This window comes from Lutjanus erythropterus, chromosome 18, assembly GCF_056507025.1.
Source record: "Lutjanus erythropterus isolate fLutEry1 chromosome 18, fLutEry1.hap2, whole genome shotgun sequence".
Taxonomy (NCBI): Eukaryota; Metazoa; Chordata; class Actinopteri; order Lutjaniformes; family Lutjanidae; genus Lutjanus; species Lutjanus erythropterus.
This window is the reverse complement of record NC_139334.1, coordinates 12,243,897-12,260,332: the sequence shown is the minus strand read 5'-3', so window position 1 is coordinate 12,260,332 and position 16,436 is coordinate 12,243,897. Positions and strand designations below refer to the sequence as shown.

The 16,436-nt window shown below is 40.9% G+C and overlaps 1 protein-coding gene across 1 annotated transcript in view; it reads right to left on the bottom strand.

Annotated features, from left to right (window-relative positions):
• The window catches only part of LOC146310736 (fibroblast growth factor receptor-like 1), a 38,012-nt gene that overhangs the window by 5,874 nt on the left and 15,702 nt on the right, over positions 1-16,436 (bottom strand). Inside the window, exon 3 of the mRNA XM_084742751.1 lies at positions 6,925-7,197. Within this exon, the coding sequence (XP_084598877.1) occupies positions 6,925-7,197 (273 nt within the window). The remainder of the gene's footprint in view (positions 1-6,924; positions 7,198-16,436) is intronic.

Here is a 16,436-nt window from a genome sequence, read left to right as displayed (position 1 = left end):
GTGATTATACAATAATGAAAGCATACTTATGAATATTATTTTCCATTCCTGCCATATTCTGCCAAAATTCCTGTAAATCTTACACACTGGACCTTGACAAAAAAAACATGAAAAAGGCATTCTTTCACTTTTTATGGCAATATTAAGGCCAGTGTACACTATGACACTGTAGCTATATTGCAACTTTTAAAGCCTGTATTAACTTTCCATTAGAGGCCCGTAATTAATTGTGGACACTTGACAGTGTCGCCATCATAGCTCTCGAGGCCCAGCAAAGTGTTCTTGGCTCTATCTGAGTAAATTTAGCATTTATAGATAGGCTCCTCTGAGCGGGGTGCATGCTCAGGTCACACTCTGCAGCATTTGGAAGTAATATGATAAGTTTTCATAAGCCCAGTTCCAGGAGACAGCTGTGGAGTTTATGTCATTGGCTGACATCATGCAGCGGAGCTAAGACAGGGCTTAGAGAGAATATAATGAGTGAAACCTAATCGACAGTTTGTGATGCGTATCGACTTTTCGAGTTAAGCATTGATGAATTAACAGAGCAGATCGGGTTCCTCGCCAATATCTGCCACTCTGTGCAGGAGGAGATGTTAAGCAGATGATTACTGAAGAGCGGCTGCTGTTAAATGGTTTTATATGATACTGCTGAGGTGTCACTTCACATTAGATATGGTAGCCTCAGTCAAACAAATTCACCAACAATACATCACGAAAAAGTATGTTTTAATAACAGTACAATATGGAAAAACAACAAGCCAGCTCTGCACCTTTTGTACCTCTTTTTGATTTTAAGTTCAGCGCAGCCTCAAGTTGGATTTTCCTAGATGTAGTTTGGCACACTTGATTCCCTCTCAGGGTTTGATTGGGTCAGGTAAAGAGACCAGATGTGACTTCTAACCCCCTCGTTCTGCCTCCCTCTGAGTCCCCCCGAAACCCTCAAAGCTCTCTAGGGTTCTCTGGGTACAAACCCTCCTTTGTTTGTCCCCTGCAGCACCAGGCCCAGCCATGATGTCATGGCTATTTGAAGGGGTTTAACTGGCCAACTATAATAACCCATTCCTTTAAAAAACAGCCTCCACTGGAAGAAATATTTCTCTGTTGCTCACTTGGGCTCTCCACATTCCTCCCGATTCCTGAACCTCCCAATCCAAACAGAACATGGTCCCACACTGCCGGGGTTTTCTTTTTGACTTTTTTTTTCCTGAATCTATTTCCTCTCTACTTTTTGGCGATTCTAGGGAACAATGGCGCCCTTTATACGTCTGTCCTGCTAAAGCTATCCCTCGCCACTATTGTCTTTACACAATGTTGGCTCACTAGACTGCAGACAGGGGTAAGTATGGCTGCCATATGATTGTTATTTTTGGAAGACTGAAAAGTAAAATAATCAAGGCCTCTAAAGCCTGTGTACTGGAGAGTAAGTAAAAGCTGCAACTTATTATGGAATCAGTGATCAAACAGAAATTCTTATACTTTATAACTATGAAATCAAAAGGTTAGTTGTGCAAATGGAAATTCAATTACAAAAGTCATGATTCAAGTGTATGCATATGCAAGTAAATGCTCCAAGAAAAGTATCAAATTGCTGGGGATCATGTGATTGCTTGTATGTATATGTGAGGCGTTATGTTGGTCACTGTGACCTCAAGTTCTCCCCGTTCTTCTGGATGTGATATTTCAAGAGCGTCTTAAGGGAATTTCTATAAACTTGGCATAAATGTCCACTTGGACTCAGGGATGAACTGATTGGATTTTGGTGGTTAAAGGTCAATGGCCACTGTAAACTCACATCCATTCCACTCTTGTGAACGTGATATCTCGAAATGCTTGGAGGGAATTTCTCGCTTGGACTCAAAGATGAACTGATTAGATTTTGGTTGTCAAATGTCACTGTGACCTCACAAACATGACAAAATTTCACACAAATAGTCTAACAGGATACTGGCTGTGCTGGAGAGTAACTACTTACATGTAACTAGTTACATATTTTCTAATCTGTTACAGTTACTAAGAACAAGCATGGAATTCAATTATAGCAACTAATCAATATGTTGGTAATTACAAAGGGTTTACATCCAAATATTTTTTTAGGTTTGCCTGGGGCAGATCTACACTATACTGAGTGACCTCTTCTAGTTTAAAATGCAATCAGCCTCCTTCCACACAATTTAAATTCATTCATGGTCTTGCTACAGTGTTTAGGGTCTGACGCCATCCCCTCCCATTTCATTCACAAATCTAGCCACAGGAAACAGGTCACTACACTCTCTCTCCTGTGGCCTCTTGTGCCAGCTGAATCGCAGGAAAAGGCCTGATGATTTGAGGTCACAATGAGCTCCAGATGTTGCTGGGGACATTGTAATGTCCAGGGAAAGTTATGCACAGTGGCCTTGCATCACACTCTGGAAATCTCCAAACAGCTACCACATGTGATCAGTCACACACAGGGGGAGTTTATCCAACAGTTGGCCTGACAACGTCTCCAGAGAGAAGCGAGATGAAAAATGTGCGGTGAGGGCCAACATCTCCATGTAGACATAACGAGCACTGCCAGGCCTGTATTAGCCCTGTAATATATTATCTGTGCAGACATAAACATTAAAATCCAATCCTGTAAATGTTAATATGACAATCCCATGTTAATGCTAAAATGAAGCCTGCTGTAGCCTGAGCAGCTGAGGACAGAGAGGTTGCTGTATGCATCGAGCTATCCTAGTGAGGGTGCTGGGAGGTGATGGGGGCCAGTTGTCAAGAGACCACCCCAAACAGGGCCCAAACAGCCAGCTGGAGGGATTGAGGAGGCGCCATGTTGCACTGACTGACCAGATTCTTCAGATAGCTCAGGGGAGGACAGGCTGTCCGCTGGCAGATGGGAGGATCTCTACAGCCATGGTGGAACCCCCCCCCTCCGCCTTACATCACCCTGCAAACCCCCTCACTCTCTTACCTCTAATCTCACCCCGTGTCTTCTCTGTCTCTTTATCTTACTGTTTTTCTTCTGCTTGGCTTCTCTGCCTGGTCTCAGGCGATGTTTAAAGTTATACTCTCCACATCAGGCCTTGAACTTGAACAGCTGCCAGGATTTCATCGACCCTTTTCCCTTGACCAGCACTATAACCGACTGCAGTTGCTTCTCTTGCTTTTTTCCCCCTGTGATCCAGTAAAAATAATAAACTGACATGATGGATACTGTATGTGGAGCAATGCTGGGAGCTACCCCTCATTTACAGTATCTCAAATAAATAATCTCCCCTCTGATCTTTTTGAGCAACATAATAGGCCTCCCAGCAGGTCACTACAGTTAACTGCATGCAACTGAATTAAAATGGCGAACAATTACGTGATTCAACCTTAATGGAAAGTGTTGCTCATGATAATTGTGGACTATTAAGCTGACTTCAATCCTGGAAGTATTTTGACAATGAGGCCCCCTAATCTTTGTGGCAAAAAAGCACCCAGAATGCAATACAGCTCTGATGGAACAATTACATATAAAAACAAACGCTGTAGTGATGGTCTGCCAGTGCTTAATGCGATGACGGACAAGAGAGCAGAAAGGGGGGGGGGGGGGGGTGGGGGGGGGCAGTATCTAGAGTCAGTTTGTCACGCACTTGCCACCAACACACGACAAGTCGGAAATCGAACAAACCAGATCAGGATTAACAGTCAGGCCAGGAAGTCTCTAGGTAACTCCATAAAGGGCAAAAACACTCCTGATAAAAATCTCATGGAAATATGCTTCCAAGAAAGACTTCTTGAACTTCCAATGGTATTTTTTTCCTAACGTAATCACCGAGTGGGAGTAGAGCAACGCATGCAGTCAGGTTGAACTGATCTCCTGGCAGTAATCCCTGCCAGCTTCATCACAGCAGTCTTTAACTGTTTTCATTGAAGTCTTCATTCTCACTCAGTCGCACTGCAGCAGAAGCCAAAGCAGACAAATTATCTGTCACATACACACCACAGGGAAAAAGTTATCTATCACCAAGATGAACAGGCAAATTGCGTGTGTCCTGTGTGAGTGAGTGTAAGTTGGCTTTAGTTTATCAAAATAATCATCTTATATCTGCAAGCTTTAAATCAGTATTTACAATCCTAAAATAAATTCAACGTGCATGCAGGTGGAGAATCATACTCACAAATGAGAAAAATACCTGGCAAATTATAGAGGAAATAAGCGTAACCCCTCCCAGACTTTGTACTGTCTGTAACTACTGGATTGTGCATTTGAATATATGTGTATGGCCAGTGTGACATATTCAATTTCTTTTGGCATTTTCACTTTAACTGCTAGTTCAGTTTATTTCAGTATTTGTATGTTAACTCAACCACAACCCTTTCAACAATTCGGTTATTTCAGATCTTTCAACTGTGAATTTCCAATAGCCAACACACACAAATGTTCTCCTGAAAAAGCAAAACCTTGCACGTCTTACTCTGCTGCTTCTTATCACTCTGCTAAGCCCCTCCAACCAAACCAACAAGTTCGAATGGCAGCAGAAGTCAAATTATTTTTATTTATATAGTGCCAAATCAGAGGATGTCTCAGGGAACTTTTCATGTACAGCAGGTCTAGACAGCACTCTTCATAACATTATCATGGTTGGCCAAACTCTCTCATCATAGCTAGATTATCTAAAGCCTGAAAACAGAGCTAAGAGGAGGTGAAGAAGTCTAGTTTTCTCTCAGACTACTTAAGTTACAGTAGGCTGAAAGGTTATTATGGAACCTTCCCCCAATGATGCCCAAAATAAACTGCCTACCCCAGTTTTAATTTATTTATTTTCTACATCATGTCTCATAATAATGTCTTATCTTCTAACTAGAGCTGCAACAATTAAATGATTAATTAATTAGCTTCCACTATTAAATTAATTGGCAACTATTTCGCTTATTGATAAATTGATTTGAGTAATAAGAAAGAAAGAAAAATCGAAATTCTCTGATTTCAGCTTTTTAAATGTGAATATTTTTTAGTTTCATTAGTCCTCTATGAGAGAAAAATTAATACAAACAAAAGATGAACAAAACAAGATATCACTTCATCTTGGGCTTTGGGAAACACTGATTGACATTTTTCACCATTTCCTGACATTTTATAGACCAAACAACTAATCAATTAATTGAGAAAGTAACTAACAGATTAATTGACAATGAAAGTGGCAGCCCTGTTTGCCACTCTAAAATTATGCTGCCAGGTAGAATCCTTCCTTTAAATCCACTAAAACTTAAATGCAAAAAAATAAAATCCTTAATTGTTTGAGTTTAGGGTGGCATGGTGGTGCAGTGGTGTCCACGTGGGTTCTCTCTGGGTACTCCGGCTTCCTCCCACAGTACAGAGACATGCAGCATAATAGGCTAACTGGTGACTCTAAATTTCCAATAGGTGTGAATGTGAGTGAACGGTTGTTTGTCTCTATGTGTCAGCCCTGTGATGAACTGACTACTTGTCCAGGGTATACCCCGCCTCTCGCCCAATGTCAGCTGGGATAGGCTCCAGCCCCCTCGCGACCCTTCAAGCATAAGTGGTTATGGACAATGAATCAATGAATGTTTGAGTTTAAATAAAATTATCCACCAATATATTTTGCTGTTTTTTTGTTTCTATTCACACTGACTCCACTCCCCACTTGAAAGAATCTACATATACTTTCTCCAGTGGAAAAAAAGACACATCAAAATGCACCAGGGATTGTGACAGTATCCAGTCAACAAAGCCTTGACACAAACCTAAAATGACATGGTGCTTGTTATCCATCACATGATTGATTCTGAATATATTCCACAACAAAGTGATCATTGTATGTAAAAACTCAGAGTGCCCTCTTAAGTACAATGCAGACAGACAGAACCAAGTCTGACTTTGATACTATATAACACAACTGTAGTATGAACCTTGACATTACAGTTGGCTTGGCGCCTCAATCTCCAACCTTTCATTTTAGCACAATCAGCAGACACCCTCTCTTTGAAGTCACTGGCAACTTCTTATTGAGGGGGACCCTAAAATAAACTTTGGTTTTGTCTATTCCCAACTCATGAGCTTGATTTACAACAAAAAGCACCGTTTTCTGAAGTGCTCTGTGTTTTCCACATCTGCCTGATTATGGCTCTTCTTCTGAAGCCCAGCTGTCAGAAGACCAGCTCCTCCTGCAGTAGAGAGAGAGAGCACAGGCTCTGGCCCTAATTAGGCATCTTAGAGTAATTAGACTAAACACAGCCTTCACGCTTCACTCCGCTCATTCATCATGCTCTGCTCTCGCGCAGAGGAAATGCACTGTATGCACACGCACAGAGTAACACACTCGGTCAGACTGGGCTTAATCCTCCAGGCCCCATTCAAGAGCTGTGTGAGAGTCTGAAGACAAACCGGCACTATTACACTGAATGTGTTTCTTATTGCAGAGCTGCAGACCTCCTGCCTCTGCACAGTATAGCCTAAGGAAAAGGAAGAGCTGGAGATCCAATTGAGTCACAGAGGATGAAGGGGTATGAAACAATATCCCATGCCGCTGTTGACTTTGGGCAGCGAGGTAGGGGCTGTAACACATACAATAGATGAGGGGATCAACCACTAAACCTCCATAAATCCACTTGTTTTAGACCTCGACCTCTGTGAGTGATGCTGTCTTTTAACATTTGAACTGTGGTGAGATTTTTGACTGCAGGAAAATATGGCTTCAAAACACCATAGCGGGAGATGATTCGCTGATTGTACAAATGAGGAGACTGACTCACTGCCACGATCTCTGGTTTTAGTTACCACACAGGTGACTTCATGTTTTATAGATGCTGAACTTGAGTTTTTAACAAGAGTGACACATTTTACAATTCTCTATGATCTAATCTCTTAAATCTGTAGAGCAACAGGTTATACAAACTATCTAATGTAATACAGACACCTCCATTTGCACTCACCGATGACGATGAGGGTATAGTTGACGTTAACGCTACCAAAGCCATTGGTGGCTTTGCAGATGTAGGTCCCTGTGTCATCTGCCTCCACCTCCTTGATCTTCAGGCCCATGCGGAGGATGCGGAAACGGATCCAGCCACTGTGAATGTTGCGCCCGTCTTTGGTCCACATTATGAGGGGAGGAGGGTCTCCTTCCACGGGACATGGCAGTTTGATGGCGCTCCCGAGCCGGGCCGACTGCCTGTGAGCAACCTTCTCAGATACCCGTGGAGGTCCTGAGAACACACAAAACAATATTGGGGATGAATGTGCAACCAATTTTTGAAAAACTTAATATGGTTTTTCGAGACGAAAACAAATTACGTGCTTGAATCTGCAGCCCGCAGTAACTTTGAAAATGGGTTTCTGGTTTCAAAAACATGAAAACTATACAGCGATTCCCCATAATTCTATTCTCGTCAGGATAAAACAGACAATGAAACATCATCTAGACCAGGGATTCACAGCATTTTTTACCTATGACCCTTTTAAACAATGCAATGTTTACTTGCAACCCCTCTTCACAAGTTTCATACCTCCTCCAGTTGTGACAGGTTTGATCGCTAGTGATTTTTTCCCCTTCAATTTTTTTAGGTGTTAATCATCTTTAGAGGTGGAATTTAAAGAAGTTCACAAATTAAAGGAGCAGGAAAGGAGGAAATAGTAGGACAAATTCTTAAGAAAAATAAATATAATTTGTGGTAGAAATATATTTTTTGTAGTTGCCAAAACAATCTCCTCACAAACTCTATTCAGTAGCCGTTCTTGAGCTTTAATCTAAACTTTTAAGCCTAGTCCTTAAAGTGTTAGGAATAGAAATTCATCAGACGTACATTTTTCACATCTGCTAGTGAAGATTGTGTCATTCGATTGAAAGCCCCCAGATTAGCTTCTGAATGGACTTTATGGTGAGATAGTTTTGCCAACAGCTGTTTCCAAAGTCAAGAATGACTTTTTTTTCTCCTTTCCTCTCTAGTTAATCGTCTTGCAACTGCTTTGGGAAATTCTTATCCCCAGTTTGGGGAACTACTGATCTGGACCACAATACAGTCAAACGTCCATTGAAAACCACCAAATATTTGCAAATGTGGAAATTGGTGGAGGCTCACCTCACTTATTAAGATGCAATGGGTTGCATAATTTAGATGCTTAAGTGGAAAAATTACTTTATGAAATAAGTGATTGAACAAATTAAAAAAACACATAAAGTGCAGGATAATTGTGATTGTAAGTTTTAGTTTTTAAGTATAATCAGAGAGGACCCTCCTTCTCCAACAATTAAAAAAATATAGCCAACCATTTTTAAAACATCAGTGTAGGCAGCTTAGATAACAGAAGTGTGCTAGAATCAGCAAAACAAATGTCTAAATCCTGATTTCTCCGACCAAAAACAGCCCTAAAAACAGCTGAGATGTGGGCAGATGGAATGAAATAGAGGTAATTTGTCATCTTTTTGTCTGATTAGCCAGAAATGTTGAAACCAGATTGTAATAATTGGACAAGCCCTGTCGTCCACTGCCTGCACAGAGAGGGTAAAGTGTTCTGGCTCTGGTTTTGCGTAGCGTGCAAGAGATCAAAGCGATGAGGGGGGCGGGTCGCAGTGAGACGGACAGCAGCCTGTTCTCCCTGCTCTTAATTGGCTCAGGTCTGCTCCCTCAGATCTGGTGAAGTGGAGCGGGCCAAAACACCCTGTGATGGTGTTAGGAGACCTGCTCCACTGCTCGCACAGCACCAGGCGTTCAACTAACCCCCCACCACCACCAAAAACTAAACAAAACCCTGAATTACTGGGCACTGAGCAGAGTAGACACTTGAGAGAAACAGGAGATTGGGGGGAACGAAAGAGGAGGAGGAAATGCAACCAAACCCTATAGCTGCAACAGCCCCCAAAAGTACACAGAGCACAGTCTGTGCCTCAGAACAAATGGCCGGTCTGGTAGCAGTAAAAACAATGGGGAGGGTAAGTACACATAGCCTCTCCCAAACACATACACACACGCTCAAACACACACACAGAGTCACATTCCTTTGGTGCATTTCACACATATGGTAAACAAGAAGTTCATTATACTGATGGGGCTACAGTGGGGGGAAGGTGACACAGGTAACTACATCTGGCTGTTTTATCCATCATGTTGCTAACAGATGTACTACCTTAGCTGCAAATACTACATCTGGACAGCCAGGTCAGTGGCCTCTGATGATAAAATCATCTTTTATTTTTAAAAAGGTTTATAAGTCATGCCACAAAAGTCTGCAGAAAAAAGTAAAACTTGTGAGCATAAAACCAATGAAAACCTCCTTCCTTTTTTGCTTCTACGTCTTTCTCATTCATGCATGAACACACACATACAGAGTTTTCCTTCCTCTCTGTGGATGGCCTTCCCTGGTCCACAGCATGCACAGGAAATTGGAAGTGTCATTGTTTATGTCTGTGGAGAAAAAGCGACCACAGCTTTTTTGGCTGTTGTCAGCTGGCCCATATCTCACTCCTCTGCTACCAGGAAAGGCAGAACAGAGGCACTCACTGTTTAGTTTCTTACTCTGCATACTCTGCTTTAGGAGCAGGTCACAGCATTGGCCTGGTGCTGCTGCGGGAGCACACATGGACTGAGTCGTTCCCAAAAGACTGAACCGCCTTGTAAAAACATAAATACATTTCTGCCAAATCTTGAACAAATAGACTTCAGTTATCTCCTCTAACTTATGGTCCTGCAAGCCACTCAACCATGTGTTGCTTCTGGATTAACAGAGAGGACTGACATACAAAAACAAGGTCTGATTCATGTCAAAGGTTCAGCTGAAGTAATGTGTCAAAACACATTGACCCAGCCCAGGTACTAATGCTGTCAAACAAAGATTTCTGAAAGCTGGAAGGACATTCTCGAGAGTTATATTCTTAAAAATAAAAAGAGACAGGGGAACATCTGAATGCTCTTTTCCATTCATAAAAATATACAAGGGTCACATTGCAAACCCTCTCTGCAATATTTTTTGCAGAACATTCATCACTTGTAACACACTAAATCTTCACATAGAGGATCCTACTTTACATTTAATCTTCTTATTAATATGCTTGTGTTGGAGGTGCAGTGAAACTTTGGCTTGATTCCCTAAATTTAGTTGACCGTTGTATACCTAAAGATGCTTATCTCATTGTGCTATGGTACTACTGTTAATCATTTAAAGGCATATTCAACATTTTTGGGAAATTTGCTTGTTTGTTTTCTTGTCGAGAGTTAGTTGAGAAGATTGGTACCTTGGTCTCATGTCTGTAAACTAAATATAAGGCTGCAAATAACGTCACCAGCTCAAGATAGCAGTGCTCATATCTGGAATATTCTGGCCTCATTTTTATAAAGGGAAGATGTCCATCTTTATTTATGTCAATGGTGGAAACACTGTCTAAAGAGTAACACAAACCCCTCACCAGCATATAACCCCACCGTAAAAAAACACAATACTGTATATGACTTTAAAATTCTCATTTTTTGAGTGGGCTAAGCAAACGAGATACAATGTATTAATTACTGAACTTTATAGGTTAAAAAATAGACTAATAAGGTTAATCTCTCGAAAGAAGTGGTGTTCCCCTGAAAAGTGACAGAAATAGTTGTGCTGAATGAATGAAACAAGAGTTAAAGAAAGAAGCTCAACACCTGGCTTCTTTCTTACCTCACACCTCAGTTGGCCAATCATGGTGCTGGGTGGGTGTAAATGTCGGATCATCTATTTCCGATGGCAGAAATGTGTGGGAAGAGGGAATTTCTGAAATTATTTGACCAACCAACAAGAATTTCTGACAGAGAACATTGGCCTTACCTTTCGTCCTAAGGTAAGTTAAAAAGCTGCTGGCTGGAGCCTAATATGGTCAAAATGGTCAAAATTCTCATCCCTGCCAACTCTTGGGAAAAACAAAAACAAACACAAACCAAAGTCAATTTCCTTAACTGTCTAACTATTCCTTAATTGTAATAAAAGTCTAAGTAATCTTGAACTCTGTGTTATTCAGGACAACATCAGTTCCTGAGCTTTTTGGCTTAACAAACTAGGGAGCTTTGGCTGGTGCTCCAAGTGCAAGGAATGTGCAACAAATGATTTCCTCCCTCCATCTCCGCTCTTAAAAAAAAAAACCTTTTGAAGTTCTTTTGAAAAATAAGGCATGAAGAAGTGTTGAAATCAAGGACATCGTCTGAATAACTTGATAAGTATTTGTGCTGTGTGCATGACCACCATCCTTTCTTCAATAGGGACTCTCCTCCTTCACTGCCTCCTCCCTCTCAAGGACAGGTTTTCTAACCTTGGAGCTCAATGGTTTGAAACTACCACACAGAGGGCCTCTGGAAAAAAAAACATCTCAGAAAGGGGGAAATTATTGCCTTATCTACTTGATTGTGAGATACATAGTTCAAGATGTACAAATGGAACATATAATCACACCATGCTGGAGGTGAAATTCACTATAGCTGCACTTCTTTCTGCTGTTTTAGCTCCAGTCTGGGGAGACTCCCTCTGGGTTGCTGAACTAAGCATTATGGTCCTCTACAGAGGCTGTGATGAATGGGAATTTGCCAGATTTCTGACAAACTGCTGAGTGTTTACTCAAATTGTTAGAATTGTTAGCTGCTCTCTAAATGGAAAATGATACACATGACCATATGGGCTTTCCCGTATTGCAGCAGCATTGGTACGGCGCTCCTTATTATAGCCGAGCCCCATGTGTGAATGGAATCTTTCATAGTGCAGGAAGAGGAGGAGGAGGCCTGGCGACTCTCAGAATTAGCTCTGTTTTTCTTTGCTCAATTTGGTGATGGATTATTTTAAGAGAAAGGGGCACATTCAATAAGAGGCATTCTTGTGATTCAAACTAAATATAGCCATTTTAACGAAACCTTGTGAGCGGGTTAATGAACTGTTGATCTGACATGCAGGCATCCACAGAGGGAAATATGTTAGGAAAGAAGAACACAGAATGAGAAAAAAAATGACAAACTACAAAGGCTGCCAGACCTGAGCGATGTTCAGATGTGCTGGTACCTCTCTCCTCATTTATTTTCTCTTTTACAAAACACCTGTGGATTTGTAATGATGTGTACATGTAATTTTCATCCCATACAAAGTTTGCTTTGGTCTTTCTCACCATTGCAAACATGTCAATAAAAGGGTTGGCTTAGCTGCTGACAGCCACTCCAATAGCGAACACCTGGAACTTAACCAACCGCAATGAGAACAACCTGATAATGCACGCAACACTGTCTGCCCAATACAGGATATAGTTATTCCAGCAACACTGTAAACATCTTCTAATAAAAAGGATTTGGTCCTTAATCTCAAGCCAACTGCAAGAATTTCTTCTGCATCAAAAGGCTTTTTTTTTTTCGCTGCCAGACTGTAGTGATTCATTACTAAGATAAACACTGATCTGAGGGAATGTGTCTTCAATATGCAGTATTTACTTAAAGGATAAGAGACAGATAGAAGCAAGAGAATGCTTCCTCCTACTCAGCAGCACTGTGTTAGCTCAGCAGACCGTACAAGAGCAGACAGACCTTGAACATAAGAGAGGAAGTTTAATGGAGCCCCTGCTTCCAGGGAAATACTCTATCATGCATCTCTTAAAACCTCAGGAGCACTTGTGTAATACAAAAATATAACAAAATGGATGGGAAAAGGTAAATTGAGTTCAAGGGATAAAACGTAAAAGAAGATCTGGATGTAACCCCTGTGTAATCAGCAACATTTTGAATAGTAAATGCAATTTAATAATATATACTTTTTTTCTCAGTAAATGTAATCGATTACAATTACATGTATTTTTTTAAATGGAATTGTATGTAACTAGTTACATGCAACTATTTACTCCCCAACACTAGTAGGCTAGCAGTTGTTGATAAATTGCAGCCCCTGATAGCCAGTTATGAGGAGTGAGGAGTCAGCAGTTGGTATAGGTTACAGGGTTCAACATTAATATCTTTTTTTCACTTTGGGCAAGTTGAGTCAAAAATCTACTTGCCCAAAGTCAATTTTTACTTGTCCTTGTACAAACTGGCTACTTTATTGATGGTTATCAAATCACAACTAAGACTTAATTTAATTGTCATGTTTTATCTAGGGCTGCAATGTCTGCAAATGGTTAGAAAATAGTGAAAAATGTCCAGTTCAAGTCCAAGGTGATGTCTTGAAATTTCTTGTTTTGTCAGTCCATAATCAAAGATATTCAGTTTAATATGATAATAAACAGAGAAAAATCATTTTTGTATGAAAAATTACTTAGATGATTAACAATACTCAAAATAGTTTAATTGTTTCATTCCTTTTTTACATCTTGTCCTGTTGGGAAAGTGAGTTGCTACATTTACAAGCCCCTGATAGAGGTTTCACGGTTCTTCAAATCTATGATTCGATTTGTCTTTCAATTTTAAGGTTCCGATTCTGGTCTCACAATTTTAGCTTTATGCACTGTCAACTGTCATTTACATTTTGAAATATTTCTTTCAAATTCCCGGTGCTGCAGTCACAGAAAATTGCTTCAAGCTATAAGGAGTCGGGAAGTTACTTAAGTCAGCCATAATGTCGCTAGATAATCATATAAGAACGGTTACTGAAAGGCCATGAATTTTGTTTGCTGTCAAAGAGAAATGAAAGGTCCCTGTTCATGCAGTTTTACTACAGCATCCTCTTGCATGCTTCACAGCAGAGATGTGTGCAACACTATGTAGTACAGATAAATGTTTCCAATAGAAACATTGAACTAGCCGCTAGATAACCGTAGTCATGATGGACAGTGGGGGGCAATCAAAGAAGTGGACACATCTCCAACTCGATGACCCAACTCTTGATATTTATTATTCCAATTTCCGATTTAATATTGAAATTGTGGAATCCCTAGTTATATATATGTTTTTCAAAAATTGTGAATCAGTGCAACCACGAAAAGTCATTGCCCATATAGTCATACATGTGCACAAAAAAATATTAGGCTGGTGGGTCTAGTGGTATGCAGGATTTGGTGTGGACAAACCAGCCCCACTGGTCACTCACACGACCCATTGCATGACCTTCTCCAAGCTTACGGTTGGCAGAGATAAAAATATAACATAATGGATGTTAAAAAAAAGTAAGTCGAGTTCAAAGAGACATGAGAAGGAAAATGCAGAAAAAAAAATCAACATGAAAGCTAGAAACCGAATCCAGAATTGGTGACTTTACTTGACACTGGAGGGGCTGAGTGAAGGCGAAAGGTGTGTGTGAAAGGCCAGAGCTTCTGTGCAGGGCCTGCTGCTCCGCTCAGCTATACATTTCACAAGCTGAGATAAAAATCGGCATAAAATAGTGAGGGAGAAAGAGAGGGGAGAGAGCCACCTTGGCAACTCAAGAAAGGAGGTGAGGTGAAGGAGGGAGGGCAAGGTGAAAGGGGTCTGGATATGTGGAGTGGCCGTGGAGACTGTTCTGACAGCAGCGGGGCAGCCGAGGATGAAGAATGCCGTCTTTTCTTACCCCTCCAGACGTCCTGCCCAGCAACTTCACCCAGTGTGGTAATCAATACCTGTTATTTTCTCCTCTCGGCTTTCCAATCAATAGATAAGAGCGGGGTAAGACCGGCCCGGACAATGGCTCTTTCTTCGGCACCATCTGATGTGGGCTGAATAGCAACTGCTTCAGTGGTGGGAATGGTACAGGAGGAGCTATTGGGTGACATGAGGGACTAGAGAAACAGCAGGAGGGGTGGAATAAAAAGAAAGGGGTAAAGAGAATAAGATGCTCCAGTCGATCTATCTGATTAAAGCAATAGATGATGGAATAAGTGAATCCGCATCTGCTTCCTTTGTAAATGGCTCCAGAACAACGGGCTCCTGCCGACCCCTCATCAAAAGAACAGGAAAGAAACAGAGAGAAATTACTCCAGCGTCATAAAGCTTCTGGAAACATCTCCATCACGCGGCCTACCCTTAACAGGCCCTACTGTGGAGCCTTTGAACTCTAAGCTGCTATATTTCATTAAACTTGACTGCCTTCTCCCAGCCCCAGCTGCCTCTGTTGCAGAAAAGCAGTGTGTGTGTGCATGTGTTTTTGTAGACTCCTTACTGTTATCTTTAGATACAGTGCAACACAAATCCAGGCTCCCCCAAAATAAATCAGTTGGATATAAATATTTGTTTGTCAGTAAACTGGGCAGATAATTGTATACATTAACCTTCAAGAAAAAGCAAATATATTTTACTGCTTAGGCCATTATCTATTAAATAAATTGATCACAAGACAAGTTACATCACGATCCAGGTGGCACACTGCCTCACCTAACAATCTCCTGGGAGAAATCCTCAGTTTTTATAACTTGTTGATACTTTGATTATATGAAAAGCCCCTTTTAAGTCAGTTAAGGGATTTCCCATAAGGACTCCATACTTTTCCATACTTCCACAAGCCTGGAAAAGTACCGTCCTTATGGAAAGTCCTTAACTTGACTTAATAGAGTCCTTTCATATAATGTTTTTGGAGTGGCCATGTTGTCTTATTACTGGAACAGTTCATTACCTGCTTTTCCAGTGTTTTACCTGGTCTACCACTGTGCAGAAAGTTGGGTATTTTCTTTTAAAAGATGCCACCATTCTGGGTTATTATTATTAATATAACCTTTTAAGAACTCTTTTATCCTCTGCTAAAAAAAATCTGGTACAGCATTGGTTTTGACTTGGGTGAGTGGAAGTTGAGATAATTCTTCTTCTCTACCCATTTTGTAAATTTTTGCCTTTTTGTGCCTTTAGAGATAGAACAACACGCAGCAAAGGGTCACAAGCTAGAATCGAACCAGGGCTGTTGCAAAAGACTCTGGACCTCAGTATATGGTGCACGCTCTACTAACTGAGCTACTAGGATGCCTACTTTTCTGTGTTTTTTAAATGGTAAGGATGGCCTGCATTCTGTGTATCAAAAACCTCAAGACCAACACTGAATGCTACTTATGCTGCAAGTATTACATTTAAGAGACATACTGTTGCAGTGGGTGACATAGTCACTAATACACAATAAAAATGGAGCTTGTTCTTGGGTGCACTGTTTTCACCTGCATATCGCTATGTGTCACAATTCAATTTGGTTAGGTTTAGGCACAAAAAATATTGTTTAGGTTTAGAAATAGGTCATGGTTTAGGTTAAAATAACTAACAGTAAACAAAGGACAGACAGTAGAAAAGGCAACTAAGTCTGTACTGGGAGGACAGCGAGGTAGATGCATGGGTCAAACACAGGATTTTCACACGAGCCTGTTAAGTCATTCTGTTTCTGAGGGAATGGTAAAAATTGATACAAATTAAGATTATCTTTGTTTGTATTCTTTGATTGTAAGGTCAACCCAAGACCACTGATGTTTTTCTGATCCCACAACATTCAGTGCCAACCACCCATCCCACCCCCACAGCCCCACCACCACAAATCTGAGGCTTTTTTTTGGTCTATATCTGTCTTGCTGCAAAAC